This window comes from Anguilla rostrata, chromosome 3, assembly GCF_018555375.3.
Source record: "Anguilla rostrata isolate EN2019 chromosome 3, ASM1855537v3, whole genome shotgun sequence".
Taxonomy (NCBI): Eukaryota; Metazoa; Chordata; class Actinopteri; order Anguilliformes; family Anguillidae; genus Anguilla; species Anguilla rostrata.
In genome coordinates, this window is record NC_057935.1 from 1,950,618 (window position 1) to 1,965,818 (window position 15,201).

General features: G+C 47.1%; 1 protein-coding gene and 1 long non-coding RNA gene across 3 annotated transcripts; both read left to right on the plus strand.

Annotated features, from left to right (window-relative positions):
* The first annotated feature begins 937 nt into the window (after positions 1 to 937).
* Positions 938 to 6,424, plus strand: LOC135249798 (proheparin-binding EGF-like growth factor). 2 transcript variants are annotated; one of them, XM_064325367.1, is made up of 6 exons: positions 939 to 1,214; positions 1,800 to 2,015; positions 3,433 to 3,637; positions 3,937 to 4,092; positions 4,357 to 4,446; positions 4,692 to 6,424. In XM_064325367.1, exons 1-5 carry the CDS (start codon positions 1,172 to 1,174, stop codon positions 4,427 to 4,429), a joined length of 693 nt encoding a protein of 230 aa, XP_064181437.1. In that variant the 5' UTR covers positions 939 to 1,171; the 3' UTR covers positions 4,430 to 4,446; positions 4,692 to 6,424. The 2 variants fall into 2 exon arrangements, with proteins under 2 accessions (XP_064181438.1, XP_064181437.1); XM_064325368.1 differs by lacking the exon at positions 4,692 to 6,424 and having other exon boundaries at positions 938 to 1,214; positions 4,357 to 4,451.
* Positions 6,425 to 8,446: 2,022 nt separating this feature from the next.
* On the plus strand, positions 8,447 to 9,520 carry LOC135249799 (uncharacterized). Its single transcript, XR_010328781.1, has 2 exons — positions 8,447 to 8,632; positions 8,951 to 9,520. It is a non-coding gene; the product is annotated as an uncharacterized LOC135249799 (long non-coding RNA).
* The last annotated feature ends 5,681 nt before the right edge of the window (positions 9,521 to 15,201 follow it).

Genomic DNA, 15,201 nt, shown 5'->3' on the forward strand with positions numbered 1-15,201 from the left:
AAAGCACCGATAAAATAATAGGCAATGTCTATAAAAAAAATTAAATAGAAGCTTTTGCAAATTTATATTCCATTACAGTCGATGAAGAGTCGGTGACCCAGTTAATTTCCATTTTAATCATAATATTGCCATTTAATATAACAGATTTTTTTATGCTTTTCTCATTTTTGCGGATCCCTACACGTAGATTAATTGCAGGGACATTCCCACACCTTTATTAATGTTAATGTACGGCTTGTGTACCGTGGTACATTAATAAGTAATCCAGATAAAGTAAAATTTATGTAGGCAGAAAACGGGTTTTCCTCTGTTCACTACGTTCATTCATTGCAACACTCATTGAACATTGCTGAGACTTACTTGCTTGTCATTTCTAAACTTACCCAGTAGATGCCGCCAAATGCTTGATGTTGAGTGAGAGTCGTTAATATGCTACTGTAATTTTGGTTACCTTGGGAGAAATTTGTAGAAGGGGCATTTTATTTATTTATTTATTTATTTATTTATTTATAAATGAACACTGTTTTCTTGCTTCTGTTTGAATTGCATTTTTGTAGGCTGTCTCGAGCTGTATTTACGTCTTGTTGCTAAAATTCAGCTCAAAGACGAAGCTGGTGTGGTGTGTGAATTGCCCTTCTATCTAAATATAATTCCCCTACAGACATACCTACTGGAAATATTAATTTCACAACAGGAGATTTCCTTTTTAGGCTACTCAATATTAGCCTACAGTATAAAAAAATAATGTTTGAACCATAGTTGTGATATGCTTAGATGATGGAGTATGCACACCCATGTCCTGAAATAGCGTATATTAGTGCCTTAGCTCTGGTGTGTAAAGTACGCTGCAATTGGCGTTGTAAGAAGAAAGTTATTCAGCGTAGGCTTGAAAAAAAAGGCGTGACGTGATTGGGTAAGGCTATATAAAAGGGGTGACCGCTACGAGGTTGTCTATCGAGTGTGTGCGAGCGTAGTGGGTGGGTACTGAAATCTAGCAGGCTACCCGAGCAAAACAGGCAGACTCGCCTCTGGGAAGTTTTAATCAGGAGTATATAAAGCTGGTTCGGCGAGAGTGCTGTAATAGAATCGACGAGAAAAACTGAAACTCCGTCATCGTCTGATATTTGGAAATACAATTCTGCCTTTTCTCTTTTATTCGAAGACGGGCAATATGAAGATTTTCGGTGTGCTGGTTCTACTCATCCATGCCTTAGGTAAGTGGCAGAAGGACACTATTTGCTCGGTTGCTTTCACGTTGTTACATCATTCGAGCATCTAAAGGATGAAAAACTTCGGAAACTCAATATGCGTATTTGGTTAAACAGCTGCTATCCCGACATGCTACTTTGACATCACTTTCTTGAAGTGTACGCTGCTGTTCATGTGTTCAGGTCGAAAATAGGCTTTTCGTGAGGAGCGATGCCATCCATAAAATAATGCAAAACAGTTCAAGTGAATAGTTTTATAGTTTGCATATTATCAGAATGTCAAGTTGTCGTAGACACAGGGCAGCAGTAGCATGCTGTCTACCTACTCATATTTCAGAAGTCAGATTTTGAGCCAGCTCTAATACTCGACCCGGAGCATGTTTTTAAAGCAGTAGGGGAGGAGTGCTTGTTTTGCAGCGCGTTTTACTGCCATAACCTGTCTTAACCCGTCCAGCGCGCGCACGCCATCGTTCTGGCGTGAATGTGTTTATTGAGTTCTGACGAGTTTACATTTTCATTCTCGTTTGAATTGGGTGGATTAGTCGCGGTTGGAATTGCATCATAACTTTGCGGTTCTTTGCGTCTCTCCAGCGGCGTCCAGGTTGGTCAGTGGCGCCTCAATTGACAGGCACGAGAGCGAGAAACCTGCGCAGACGGCGGTGGTGAACCTGTTCGCGCCCCTGGATGAAAGCACGGTCGCGGGGGACACTGGGGAGGTGCAGGACGGCGGCGACGACGAATATTACTACGACGATGAGGAGGATGAAGTTTCCCTCTCCGGGGACTACGGAATCGAACAGCCGAGAGGTACTAGCCAATTACAATGTCTTCTAAACAACCACTTAAACAGCTCAGACTATTTTACATTCCGTCCGTTTATACAGCTGGATATTTACATTAAGCAACGGGTAAGTACGTTGCACTTGCGTACAACAGCAGTGCCCTGGCTGGGAATTGAACCTAGCTGTTGAGTTATGAACCCGTGTCCCTAATAATAATTATGCTGTACTGCCACAACAGCTCAGAGCGGAGCTGGGAACCAACACTGGAGTGAATTGTTAAAGCTGATAATATGTTCCATATTTCTGGTACAAAGTGCCTGTACATATTCACAAGAACATGATGCCGGCTGTGGTTCCCCACACTGATTAATGCTGTGTGGATCGGGATTGCAGCCTAACCACGTGAAGTCATTATTGACTCTTTCAGAGTAGGCCTTGGTGGTGGCAAATCTGGTCAGTTTCATTTTAAGGGTGCAGAGCTAAACCTTCAGGCTAAAGACAACCTCTGCTAGGGTAGCCCACTTTTAACTCTGAGTAAACCTGGTTCCTGTTGGATGTATATATAGAAAACCCGGCTAGTGTTGGTTTTTTGAAATAAAAATGTTTCCCAGTGACGAAAAAGCATTAGATTTCCTCTCCACCAGACACGGGACGAAATGAGCATGCTTGAACTAATCAGCGATTATGAAAGTAGCTTTATTTACCCACTTGCTTTGAATAAAGATTAGCAAAATGAACCCTCATTTTAACCTGAGGCAGACCTGGCTTGTGCAATTGAGGCATGGCATTCCTTAATGGCATGACTTTTAAAAATCTATTCCAGTGATTTAGAAAACTATTTTAAAAATTCTTTGCACAGCATGTATCGCGTGTGCAGAAAGTGCAATTGATTAAGATCCTGTGAGGATTCTGGCGTGCTCTTTCACCGAGACCTCTGCTGGCTAAGCCACTGGAACGGATCGCACGCGCATTTAGTTGTGTGTTTAGTGTAGTATCACTGAGACCCTGAGGTTTGCCACTCACAGTTTACAGCTGTTGGCACCGTGGTCAGCACAACAGCAAATGGAGCCTGTCCCATTGAGAAGCCCCAGCGTAGCTTTCAGTCACAGCCGTGGCAGAAGCAGTCCGCTTCTTCTCACCTCACGCGTCACAATCTGGTGTCTTTTCTGGGCGGTGAGTCACGGAAGTCACGCACAGAGTATTTCTATCCTGATAAAGATCGGGTCGGTGTGGAACAGGACGCGTGGGATGAATGATGTGATGATAATATTAGAGAGCGGAAAGAGGTAGAGACCAGTGAGAAGAGTGACGAGTGCGTCTGTGTCAGCGAGCGCTCTGTTTCCGAGCGTGGGCTTTACGATTGGACGGTTCGGCTGACATGTGACTGCGACGGCGAGCTCGGCCACTGAACGCGGCGCTCTGTTCTCTCTCCCTTTCCACAGTGGCGTTCTCCAGCAAACCCAGGGACCCGTCTGCCGTGCAGGGCCCGGAGCCGAGCGAGGGAACGGAGAGGAGGGGGAAAGGAAGGAAAAGGGGGAAGGGGAAGGGGAAAGGGAAGAAGAGGAACCCGTGTCTGAGGAAGTACAAGGACTTCTGCATCCACGGCACCTGCCAGTACCTGAGAGACATCCGCATGCCCTCCTGCATGTGAGTTTACCTCCATTCTCTCTCTCTCTCTCCCCCACCATCTGTTCTTCCCTTTCTCTTTCTCTGTATCTCTCCACCCCCATTCCCTATTTCCCCCCTCTCCTGTCAGTTCATGCCAAGCCAAAACTGCTTTACTAGCCCAAGTTACGTTTCTGTGTAATGCTGCCGTCATTTGGAAGGTAAACACGTGCAACTCTTTCCCACATAAATCTGGGTGCCAGACTGGTCTGAGTGTGTCTGCTGTACACCGGTTTTATCTTTGCACTAATGTCAGACTCTCTCTCTCTCTGTCTGTGCAGATGCCAGCCGGATTATTCGGGCGAGCGATGCCACCTGTTCAGCCTTCCGACGTCGAGGAACGAGGACAGCTACAGCCGCACGACCGCACTGGCGGTGGTGGCAGTCGTCCTCTCCTCTCTCTGCCTCACGGTCATCGCCATTCTGCTGGCGATCAGGTCAGTCACACTCAGGACACCACTTAAATCATTTCCTCTAATTGATTTTGGTCACTGCCAAAAGTGACCGAAACGAGATTGCAAATGGAATTGACCCGAAAGCCATGTTTGTTTGTAAGGACTGTGTCAGTGTGTGTGTGTGTGGGCGTGGGTGTGTGTGTGTGTGTGTGTGTGTGTGGAACTGGAACTTCAAGATGTGAAGCGTGCTGCTCGGAGATGGAGGGTAAGAAACTGAACTCGTTTTTTTTTGTTTTTTTGTTTCAGGTATCACAAGCGAGGGGCGTACGATGTGGAGAACGAGGAAAAGGTCAAATTGGGGTCAGTGCCTCAGCACTAAGCAGCTGGAAGAGAATGGTAAGCATTTGCTCAGTCAGAGGAGATGGGACCAGGGTCATCAACCTTTTTTCATCCTTTACTCACTGTCCCCAGAGGGTGGAAAAGTATAATGTAGAAAGTGGGGAGTGGGAGAGAAGTGGATTCAAATATCAGCACACAGACGAATAAAAGATGACTCCATTCACCACAAAGTGCAGTTTTTTTCTGAATCTGTGCGGCGACATGGGTATTCAGTGCCTTTCTGTGGTTCTCTCTATTTTTAGCCAAGGAAAAGGAAATTCTACCTCAGAAACAAGAGAAGGAGAAAGCTGGCAAGAACCGGGACTGCGGGACAGTGAAATGTGGCATGGCCTTCGCCCATGGACGGACGGACAGATGGACGGACGAACTGACACCACACAGTGGGACTTCGGGGGCTTAACGGGGTCTTCTTCGCCCAGTTCGGCTTGGACAGGCCCCCGCAACCTGGAGCACAGACTGCACGGGGCGCATCGACCGACGTCCCAAAAAGAAGAGGGACTCTCTGGAAGCAGGCGGGGCTGGAGAGGAGAGGAGAGAAGTTAAAGAATGAATTTTTGGCAGCATTTCCCTGCCACATTCTGTACCACCTCTGAGACACACCAGGACTGCTTCTCTTCCAGGAAGAAGGCTCTTTTGCTGCGGAACGTTGTGCCGTCTCCTTACGCTGACGTGTCCTTATGTGTCAGAAGTTTTATTTTTTACATGCAATGTAAAAAAAAAAAACTGCTTAACAAGTATTTTAGTCTTGCAATAAGACTTAATTGATTAAGACTTATTTTCCTCTCTCAAGTAGAAGGTATTCACTTGTTTTAAGTTACTGCTTGAAAAGCGAAATTTCCTTACCCCATTGGCAAATCCTGAAATGAGTAAAAATGTCTCACCTCATTGGCAATATTTTTGTCTCATTTAGCAAAATATCTGAATATAAGACTAAAATACTTGAGTAACTTATTTTTTGGTTTCTGCAGTGTTCTCATTGTTGTCCAGTGTACTGTATTTTTTTATACCGTCAGTCTTTTAATTTATTTATTTATGTATATTTATTCTAATTTTTACTAGTATCCATTCAAAATGCACTGCCAGATTTAGATTGTTTGTTGTTTTGTTGTATTTTTATAATAAATCTAATGGGTATTTATTTAATTAAAATTGTATTGGCTAAATTTAGCTGCCCAGTGGATTGAAGGATTTGTTCAGACAATTTTTTTTTGTTTTGAGTGCTGTCTTCTGTTCACTCAGCTGATTTGGGATCCTGATCAGCTGATTGGGAGATCCTGACCAGCTGACTGGGGGATCCTGACCAGCTGACTGGGGGATCCTGATCAGCTGATTCGGGATCCTGATCAGCTGATTCGGGGATCCTGATCAGCTGATTGGGAGATCCTAGCCTTGTAAACAGCGCAGGGTTCATACTCTAGCTGCTGGACCTTTAAGTGGTCTGTGGCATTAATGTAACTAGGAATGTTGTGGGCCACGTGGTTGGGATTGTATTGGGTGTGGTCTTCCTTAGCTACTGTTGCTTAATTACAGTATACCAATATAGCTAACTTCTCAGTGTTTTATCCGCTCTAACAGAAGTTTATTTTTTATTTTTTAGTCCAGTAGAGACCAGGCCACGTGTACTTAATTAGTCTAAAGTACCGTTTCGGAGTTCATTTTCCACTGAACATTTAGCTGTGAAGGTTCTTGGCTTTCGTTTTAAGCGATGATGTGTTATTTAAGATGAAGAGATTCAGATTCAGATTAAAACAAGATTTGTTTTACCACTATAAGAGTTTAATTCAGAACTCTTAGGTCAATGTTAACTCAGCTGTTTAACTTATAAAATGTGAATGTGAAGCTGTCCAACTTTTTCAAAACAAATCCTTGTGAAAATATAATACATTTTTAAAAACTGGAAACTTTTTTGTGTAAATTTGTGTCAAGATAAATAAACAATAAAATAAACAAGTTCGAGAAATATTTTTTAAGAAAACACTGTTCTGGCTTTATAACTTATCATTCTTCACCAAAGGTTAGTTTGGTTACAGCGTGAACTGACCACACTGGACAGGAAGTTCTCCAGAAAACACTTCCTGCCTTTGGTGCCTGACGTTGTGAAACAAAACAACTTGGAATAATAAACACATAATAAAATTACAGAGTTATATCCTGTGTTGAACCGGCCTTTTCACCAGCTGACAAAACACAAACACTTGCGTACATGGTTAAAGTTAGCACAAAGACAGAATCAACCAGACCGTGCTGGCCAAAGCATAACTGTAAGGGAAGTATTGAAAGGGCTTCAGAGATTTGTTTTCCTATCTTGCACAACACTTCAGAAGTATTTTCATCTGACTTGCTTGGAAAATACAGTCCTGGTTTCTCCCCCACTTCACTGTTCAACAGTTATTGAAGTATTTATAAGTGCAGCAGCACCTGTGTCTTCTTGGTCAGGGGTTCGAAACCTCAGTGCATGTGTGGTTGTAACGCAACTTCTTCCATCTCTGTCATGCTCACCTGGTCAAAACTTCACGTGAATGTGGAACATGAAACACCAGCCAGTCTTCAGTGACATGCACACACTCTCTCTCTCTTTCCACTAAGGGGATTTAGCCAAGCTAACCGTCAGTGGATCCTGGTCCTTGGAATGGATTGCAACACTTACTCATCAGCGTGGAATGCAATGATGTCACCTACTGTAATTGTCTGATGAAAGACCAAGGAGTCCAGTAGCAGTGAACTTCACTCTGATGTGGTTTGTCGCTCCCTGTTTGTTTTGTTACCCTGGGAGATTCCGGGAGGTGAGGAAGGAAAGCGTTCTGTGAATTAGAAACATAAGGAACGACACACAAAATGCGGCCCCTTATACAGAAGTCCACCTGTGTTTACCAAAAACACAGGTGCAGCGGCCATATTGGTGCCGACTACTTAATAAGCCTTAAGAAGCCGTTAAACATTAGATGACTTAAACCCCCGCGCCAACGATTCCACCTGGAGCCGAATTGAATTAAGAACTGTAGGAAATCGACCAGGCGAATCGGTGATGTGTGCGCTCTGCAAGTGGTCCTCAAAAATATGAACAGTGATTAAGGCTAGGGCTAGTTTACACGCAGATGTTTCACATTCTTCTCATTGTTTATGCAATGGCTCAAAATACCGTAACGCACTCGAAACTCAGAATCTGACAGTAGCATTTGACACCCCGTTGGAGTGTGCGCGTGGTGTATCATCTTAAAACATGGCAACCCGCATAGACTAAAAGCTTTAGAGAAGGTAAAACAAACGTCGTGTATTCGTTTTTAAAACGTAAATCACGAGGACATTTATTTACCGGGTAGGCTTACACGGTGTGAACAGCAGTAGGCCTGTGCTTAACCACAGGAATAACGATGGTCTGACATTTTATCACTGAAGGCTCTTGACTGCTGAGAAAATTGCATTCATGCAGTTGCTCTAGCGGTGATAACAGGGACCTCTCTAGCTAATTAACTTGTTATTTTGAGTGACTACTGGTAGTTCGCTAATGTTCAGCTCGTGTTTATCCCATGTTAACTCGAACTACCTCGCTATTTCAGTAATGCCGCTAGCTGTAGCTGGCTAGCTACTTTGCAAAGGAGTAGTTATTGTGCTAGTTAGTATGTTCTGTATTGCTTAGTTTGTGCTGAATTAAAACATAGCAAAGCTGCAACACCTTTCCTTTGACCAGGGGTGGGCAACACTGGTCCTGGAGGCCCGATCTGCATACGGGATTTTGTTCCAGCCAGTAACCAGAGAGGAAAAATCCGGGTTCAGAAAGTAGATGTCCTCCACCGTATTTCGTTCCCACCACCTGCATTTGCTCATTAGCACACTTTTTCAACCAGCAGGTTGAACTAATTAGTGAAACCAGCTGGCGCAGTTCAGGGATGGAAGAAACGCGTGGCAGTACATTTACTTTCCAGCCCTGAGTTTTAACGACAGACCATCTAAGCTTCGTTACTATTCCACACTGCTAGAGCACTTCCTAATGCTGTATATCACCACCACACGCACGAAGATGTGTGTTGGTTTAAATTCTGCACGCTAAGATGATTGACACGCAACAGAAGGTCGAGCTGGCGGGCCAACGGATCGAGCCGCTTTAAGCCGCGTGAAGAAGAAACACGCCAATCTGACCAACGGCGGAAATCACTACGCGCTGGTACGAGGGCGTCGGAAGGATGTGAGTGCCGTTACGTCACAAGCAGTTACACAAGAAGTCAGGAAGGAAATCAAAGGTTTTATGCTCGGTCTATAATTTCCCACTCGGCATCGCATCATAAAGTTACCCGAGTAAGACCGGTCTTCTGGGGCTGAAGTAGACCTACAGATAACTCGACTAAAACCATGGTCACGCGAGCAATTGTGCAAATGCTGCACAGGACACAGGGAAATCAGTCAAAAGAGAATGTAATGGTGCAAGCAAACATACAGATGATTGTTTAACGTTTTATTGTTCGAAAAGTTCGAAAGGCGACTAAAAAGAGTGTTTATGTTCTAGATAACGGTCTCGCACTTTGAACGTGGAATGTGTCTTCTTTATGGGAACGTGCGGCCGAGACGTCCTGCATGTGCACGAGAGAGCCGCATATAAACTGATCCTCCCGATGTCATCTGGCCTCTGAAATAGAGTGGGGCCGTCAATCACACGGCTGCTATTCCAGGGTCCACAGACCGGGACAGCCAAACCCCAGAGGGAATCTTTATCCGTACGTGTGCCCACTATTGGGCTGCAACAACTGAACACACTAATCAATTACCAGTAGTTAAAAATTAATAATAATCTGTTAGAATTTTGGCATGGTTATTAATCACTATGTTTACCTTCAGCATTTTTAGCTAGGAGTTGATCTTATCCAGAGCGCACAGTTTGCATTCTTTTCCCCCCATATATTCCAATTAGGCCAGGCTAAGATGCTGCATGTGAGACTGGACTGGTGGTCAGAATATTGCTGAGATCCTTCATTGTGTCAATAAATTCTTCAACGTTTTTTTTTTTTTAAGCAAAAGATAGATTTTTCTGGGGAGAAAAGTGTAGCATAAGCAATGAGGACAAAATTGATAGCTGCAGTCCTAAGACTATTGTGACTATTGTGTCTTTGGTTAATGGCACTAAATGTACTGGCAGGAAGTACGTAATTTTGGAGTTAAAAGGAGATGATGAAGAAAAAATGGTGAGTTCTCTTGTGACTAATCTTATACTGCAAATACCTATTAGAGCATGTGTTTGTTGACATTTAAGTTTTACTTTGACGATCAGTATGTCGGGTGATTGGTGGATGGTGACAGCGAATCAGGGCTCAGTTCTGAAATGGTTGTCCTTATCTAAAACAATTGGGCCCTCCAGAGCCTGAGCTGTTGATCTGGTGTGACCGGGCTGCAGGGTATTTGCCCAAACCTGTCACGCGGAGGCTTTGCATTTCTGCATGTGGTTGGATGAGCAAGGTCACGTCCGGCACGAAGAATGCGCTGCAGTAGTCAGCGGTATTAATTCAGAAAAGGAGGCTGGGTTTGCAGCAGCCGGGGTTATGAGTGTACCGGGAACGGGAGGGACCTGGCCGAAACAGCAACAGTCGCAAACGGCGAAACCACGGCGATCTTTTCTCCGAGCACAGCACATTTCTGACATTTTGTTACTCGGTTACATTAAAGGTTGGAGCGGGGGAGGAGGGGGGGCTGGGGGGCGGGGGGGTGTCTTAATTTGGAATTTCCAGTCATCCGCAACTGCAACCTTGTTCGCCCACAAAACCCCGCTCTGCTGAGCGTGTCGACATCCGCGGTTCTGCTGCCTTTCACTTGGTGTCATCAGTCGCAGGCTGCAGCTACGCTTGCGCAGAGTGGAGTCAGAGGAAGACCTTTCGTATGCAGCGTTAACTTGCGGTCCTCGGCTGACCGATTGACCAGCAGGGGTCCCTAGAGAGATGAAACGCCGACCCCCTAACCGACTGAACCCTCCCATACCCTCTCATGGTGATGCAATCGCCGACTGTGCGTTGCCCTATGTAGCTACCGGGCCACAGTCAGCGCCGGTACGGTCCGGATTCGGTCTGAGACTGCAGAGCTCATCCCTGCAGCACAACATGGTGCCTTAACCGAATGAGCCACCCAGCAACCCCTCCAGTCAGTTTCTCAGGATCTCTCTCTCTCTCTCTCTCCATGTGAAGAGTTCCTTTCCGGAGTTCCACTGGGGGAAGGCTTTAGCGTAGCACGGCTCAGAGACAGGATGTGACATCACCCCAATGGGAAGCAATCAGTGTGCAATTGGGGCTCCCCCTGCTTTGTGGACCTTGGTCTTTGGCTTAGTGGGGTAATTGTACATCTTGTTGTGAGGAAAGATTGGGTGATGGCCTGGTCTGAAAATGACAAGCAGACACCCCCCCCCCCTCCCTTTTACATTAACACCAAAAGCAGCCTGCCAGCTCTCCTGAAGTGCCTGAAGCGGCCCTCCTGGCTGACCGGCTGTAGATGGAGTTTCCTGCTTCCGTTATTCTCCTCTGATCAGGGGAACAATAGGGCTTCTCCACAGAGCCCTGGAAGTGCATAACTCCGCACAGCTGGAGACTTCATCCAGTCTGACTGCACACAACAGAAACGGAAGCAAGCAGCAGGAAGTACTCTGATTACCTGCAGACTAGATAGTATCTGACATCTTATCAAGCCTGGTCTTGGAAAAAAAAAAAGAGTCTTGACACCTTCAATATACAGTATTTCTCTACCTTAGCACTCTCCTTTGAATTTTATAGAGAAGAGTGAGACTCAGCTTTCTGGCTAATTGACTGCCCCTCTCTTGTACCCGGTGATGTGCGAACACAGTAGAGCTGTAGTATTCCACCCCTGCTTTATGCTTTTATGGGATATGTTTTACCAGAAACGGCCATTGCAGGGGGTGTCCGATCTGATCCGAAAAGGGCCGGTGTGGGTGCAGGTTTTTGGTTTTAGCCCAGCGCTACAACACCTGATTCGACTTATCAAGGTGATGAGCCAAGTCAATTAGTAGAATCAGGCGGCGTGGATAACTCTGGACACCTCTGGACTGATGCATTCAAACATCCAGTCTTTTCCAGCCGAGCTTTGAGTGAAGATGCACTGAGATGAGACCGTCCTCGTTTCTACACACGCCAGACTCTGCTGTGTCTCATATATAGCAGAGAGCCATTCTGTGGATCTCCCTGTGGGATAAAGCTGCTGGGAAAGTTTTCCCCGAATGAGCCTGCATGACAGTAGAGTTCCCAGCGCATGCTGGCGTGAAACAAGCTTTTACAAGCTTTTTTTTTTTTTAACCCGGTGCTTTGACGAAACTGGTACACGCTCAGCCGCTGGGCGGGGTTGCCGTGGTGACACACGGCCTTACATGGTCATGAGCGGCATCTGCATAAATAAAAGAGGGGTGGACGAGAATGTGAGCTGGGGGGGTTTAGAAAGCGGCCCGCCTGTGTTTGTCTGTGGGGCCGCGGGTGGGCACAGCGCGGCGGGGGGTTGGTGGTGAACAGGCGTATGGTCTGAGGGATGTTGGGGTGTGGGGAGAGAGGGTGTGTGTGTGGGGTGTGAAGAGGGGTGTGTTGTGTGTGTGTGTGTGTGTGTGTGTGAGAGGGTGGGTGAGGGTGTGGAGGTGGGTGGTGTGAGGGTGTGGTGAGGGGTGTGTGTGTGTGTGGTGGTGTGTTGAGATGTGTGTGTGTGTGTGAGAGGTGTGTGTGTGTGTGGTAGGGTGGGTGTGTGTGTGTGTGGTGAGAGGGTGTGTGTGTGTGTGTGTGTGTGTGTGTGTGTGAGAGGGTGTGTGTGTGTGTGGAGGGTGGTTTGTGTGTGAGAGGGGTGTGGTGTGTGTGTGTGTGTGTGAGAGTGGGTGGGTGTGTGTGTGTGTGTGTGAGAGGGTGGGTGAGGGTGTGTGTGCGTGTGTGTGAGAGAGAGGGTGTGTGTGTGTGTGTGAGAGGGTGTGTGTGTGTGTGTGTGAGAGGGGGGTCCTGACGGCTGGATGCCACTACAGGAGAATAAATAGCTGTAACACTCACACACAGCCCCCCCCCCCCCCCCCCACCCCCCCCACTGTTGAGCTGGGCACTGCCAGCAGATTCCCCTGCAGTGATCTCATTCTGCCCGACAGACACTTGTTATGTATCCTGATCATACTGTTAAATTCACACTGCTGTCTATTTAGACCTGGGGATGGGGGGGGGGGGGGCAGCAGAGCTATGCAGCTCTACTAAACACACACACGCACACATGCACCTGCACACGCTCTCCCACATGCACACACACTCACTAATAACCTTCCATACAGACACACACACACACCTGCACACACACTCACGGACACTTACACACACAAACACACACACACTCTGAGTTTCTCCACGTGACTGAGTTTCCTGCACACCAGTCCCAGCGAGCAGTGGTGTTGAGCCTGTGGGTATCAGGCTGCAGTGCTGGACTTAGGAGATCCGGTGACTTGCGCTTGACTCATCGCTGTCTTTTTTACCTCATGGTTTGGAATGCCTCCACCTCTGCCTTCATAGCTGTTCAATGTGTAATGTGGTGTAATGGTGCTCGGTGTGTAATGTGGTGTAATGGTGCTTGGTGTGTAATGTGGTGTAATGGTGCTTGGTGTGTAATGCGGTGTAATGGTGTTAGGTGTGTAATGTGGTGTAATGGTGTTAGGTGTGTAATGTGGTGTATTTGTGTTAGGTGTGTAATGTGGTGTAATGGTGCTCAGTGTGTAATGTGGTGTAATGGTGCTCGGTGTGTAATGTGGTGTAATGGTGCTCGGTGTGTAATGCGGCGCAATGGTGTTAGGTGTGTAATGGTGTTAGGTGTGTAATGTGGTGTAATGGTGCTTGTGTGTAATGTGGTGTAATGGTGCTCGGTGTGTAATGCGGTGCAATGGTGTTAGGTGTGTAATGGTGTTAGGTGTGTAATGTGGTGTAATGGTGCTTGTGTGTAATGTAGTGTAAGGCGTTAGGTGTGTAATGTGGTGTAACGGTGCTCAGTGTGTAATGCGGTGTAATGGTGTTAGGTGTGTAATGTGGTGTAATGGTGTTAGGTGTGTAATGTGGTGTAATGGTGCTCAGTGTGTAATGTGGTGTAATGGTGCTCAGTGTGTAATGTGGTGTAGTGGTGCTCAGTGTGTAATGTGGTGTAATGGTGCTCGGTGTGTAATGTGGTGTAATGGTGCTCGGTGTGTAATGTGGTGTAATGGTGCTCGGTGTGTAATGTGGTGTAATGGTGCTCGGTGTGTAATGCGGTGTAATGGTGCTCGGTGTGTAATGCGGTGTAATGGTGTTAGGTGTGTACTGTGGGTTAATGGTGCTCAGTGTGTAATGTCGTGTAATGGTGCTCGGCGTGTGGGTGTGTGTGTGTGCATGTGTGCGTGCGTGTGTATGGGTGCGTGCGTGCGTGTGGATGTGTGCGCGTGTGCGTGCGTGCGTGTGGATGTGTGTGCGTGTGTGTGGATGTGTGTGCGTGTGTGTGCGTGTGTGTGGATGTGTGCGCGTGTGTGTGCGTGTGTGTGGATGTGTGCGCCTGTGTGTGGATGTGTGCGTGCGTGCGTGTGGATGTGTGCGTGCATGCGTGTGGATGTGTGCGTGTGTGCGTGTGTGTGTGCATGTATGCATGCGTGCGTGCGTGCGTGCGTGTGGATGTGTGCGCGTGTGTGTGCAGGCATAGGAGTCGTCACGTGCACGTGTGTATGAGGGAGTGGAACTATGAGAGCTTTATTTGCCTCCTTGCCGATTTCCGCATCACAAATTCCAGGAGTCTGTCCTCAGAAGCTGTGAGAGCGCTGCCGGGCGCCCACGCTAGGAGGAGCCTGGTCTGCTGTCCGCACAATCTGGGGAGAAATCCAGATTATTTTCATTCTGCCAGCGCCAACAGGGCAGCCTGTCTGTGTGTGTGTGTGTGTGTGTGTGTGTGTGCGTGTGTTCACACCTCCTCTTAACTGTTTCAGATTCAGGACAGCAGTGGTCTGCTGGTCAGGTGATAGAGAGAGAGTGAGTGAGTGTGTGTGTGTGTGTTTGTATGTGTGTGTTTGGGAGTGTGTGTGTGTGTGTGTTCACACCTCTTAATTGCCTCAGATGCAGTGGTCATTTTTGACTCCTGTCAGGACGGTCCACCCCTCAGGGAAGTTAGTTTCCTTAGTTGACCTAAGTTGCCTTTCTCTTACCACTTCCTGCTGAGTGGCAGCCTGACATTAGCAGTGTGTGTGGAGGTGGGGGCAGGGGGGGTCTGTCCCTGCAGGAATGCTGTCAACCTTTGCTCTCTTTCTCTCTGTGGCCTTTTCTACCCAAAGGAGGGGGGGGCAAGCTGGGTGGTCATTAATGTCCCTGACGTTATTGCTCTCCCTCCCTCTTTCTCTCTCTCTTTCTCTCTCATCCTCTTTTTTTCTGTCAGGCTGTCCCTCTTTCTCTCCCTGTCCCACACCCTCCCCGCGCCCCCCACGCCCCCCTGTGTGAGCAGAACAATAGGCCAGACCTGCTCTGAGCTCAGGAATGCTGGACAATTTAGCTGAAGAAATTTAGGGGGATTTCGGGAGAGAGATGAGATCATGGACACCCGGCCCCTCCCTCAGGGTGCAGAACCAAGGGAGTCTCATCCCAGGTCTGAATACTGACCTGCTATCTCTCCCTCCCTCCCTCTCTCTCTCTTTCTCCCTCCCTCCCTCCCTCCCTCCCTCTCTCTCTCTGTGAACTGCAGCTCACCCACCTGTTATTTCAGCTTGGCCCTGTTTCCACGTCCAGCTCGCTGCAGATTGGTGAGCGCTGA

Bases quoted from the DNA above. Each gene is read 5' to 3' on its own strand.
- LOC135249798 (XM_064325368.1), top strand. From the start codon at position 1,172: ATGAAGATTTTCGGTGTGCTGGTTCTACTCATCCATGCCTTAG. The intron at 1,215-1,799 runs GTAAGTGGCAGA...GCGTCTCTCCAG, and splicing joins TCTACTCATCCATGCCTTAG to CGGCGTCCAGGTTGGTCAGT. The intron at 2,016-3,432 runs GTACTAGCCAAT...CCCTTTCCACAG, and splicing joins CGGAATCGAACAGCCGAGAG to TGGCGTTCTCCAGCAAACCC.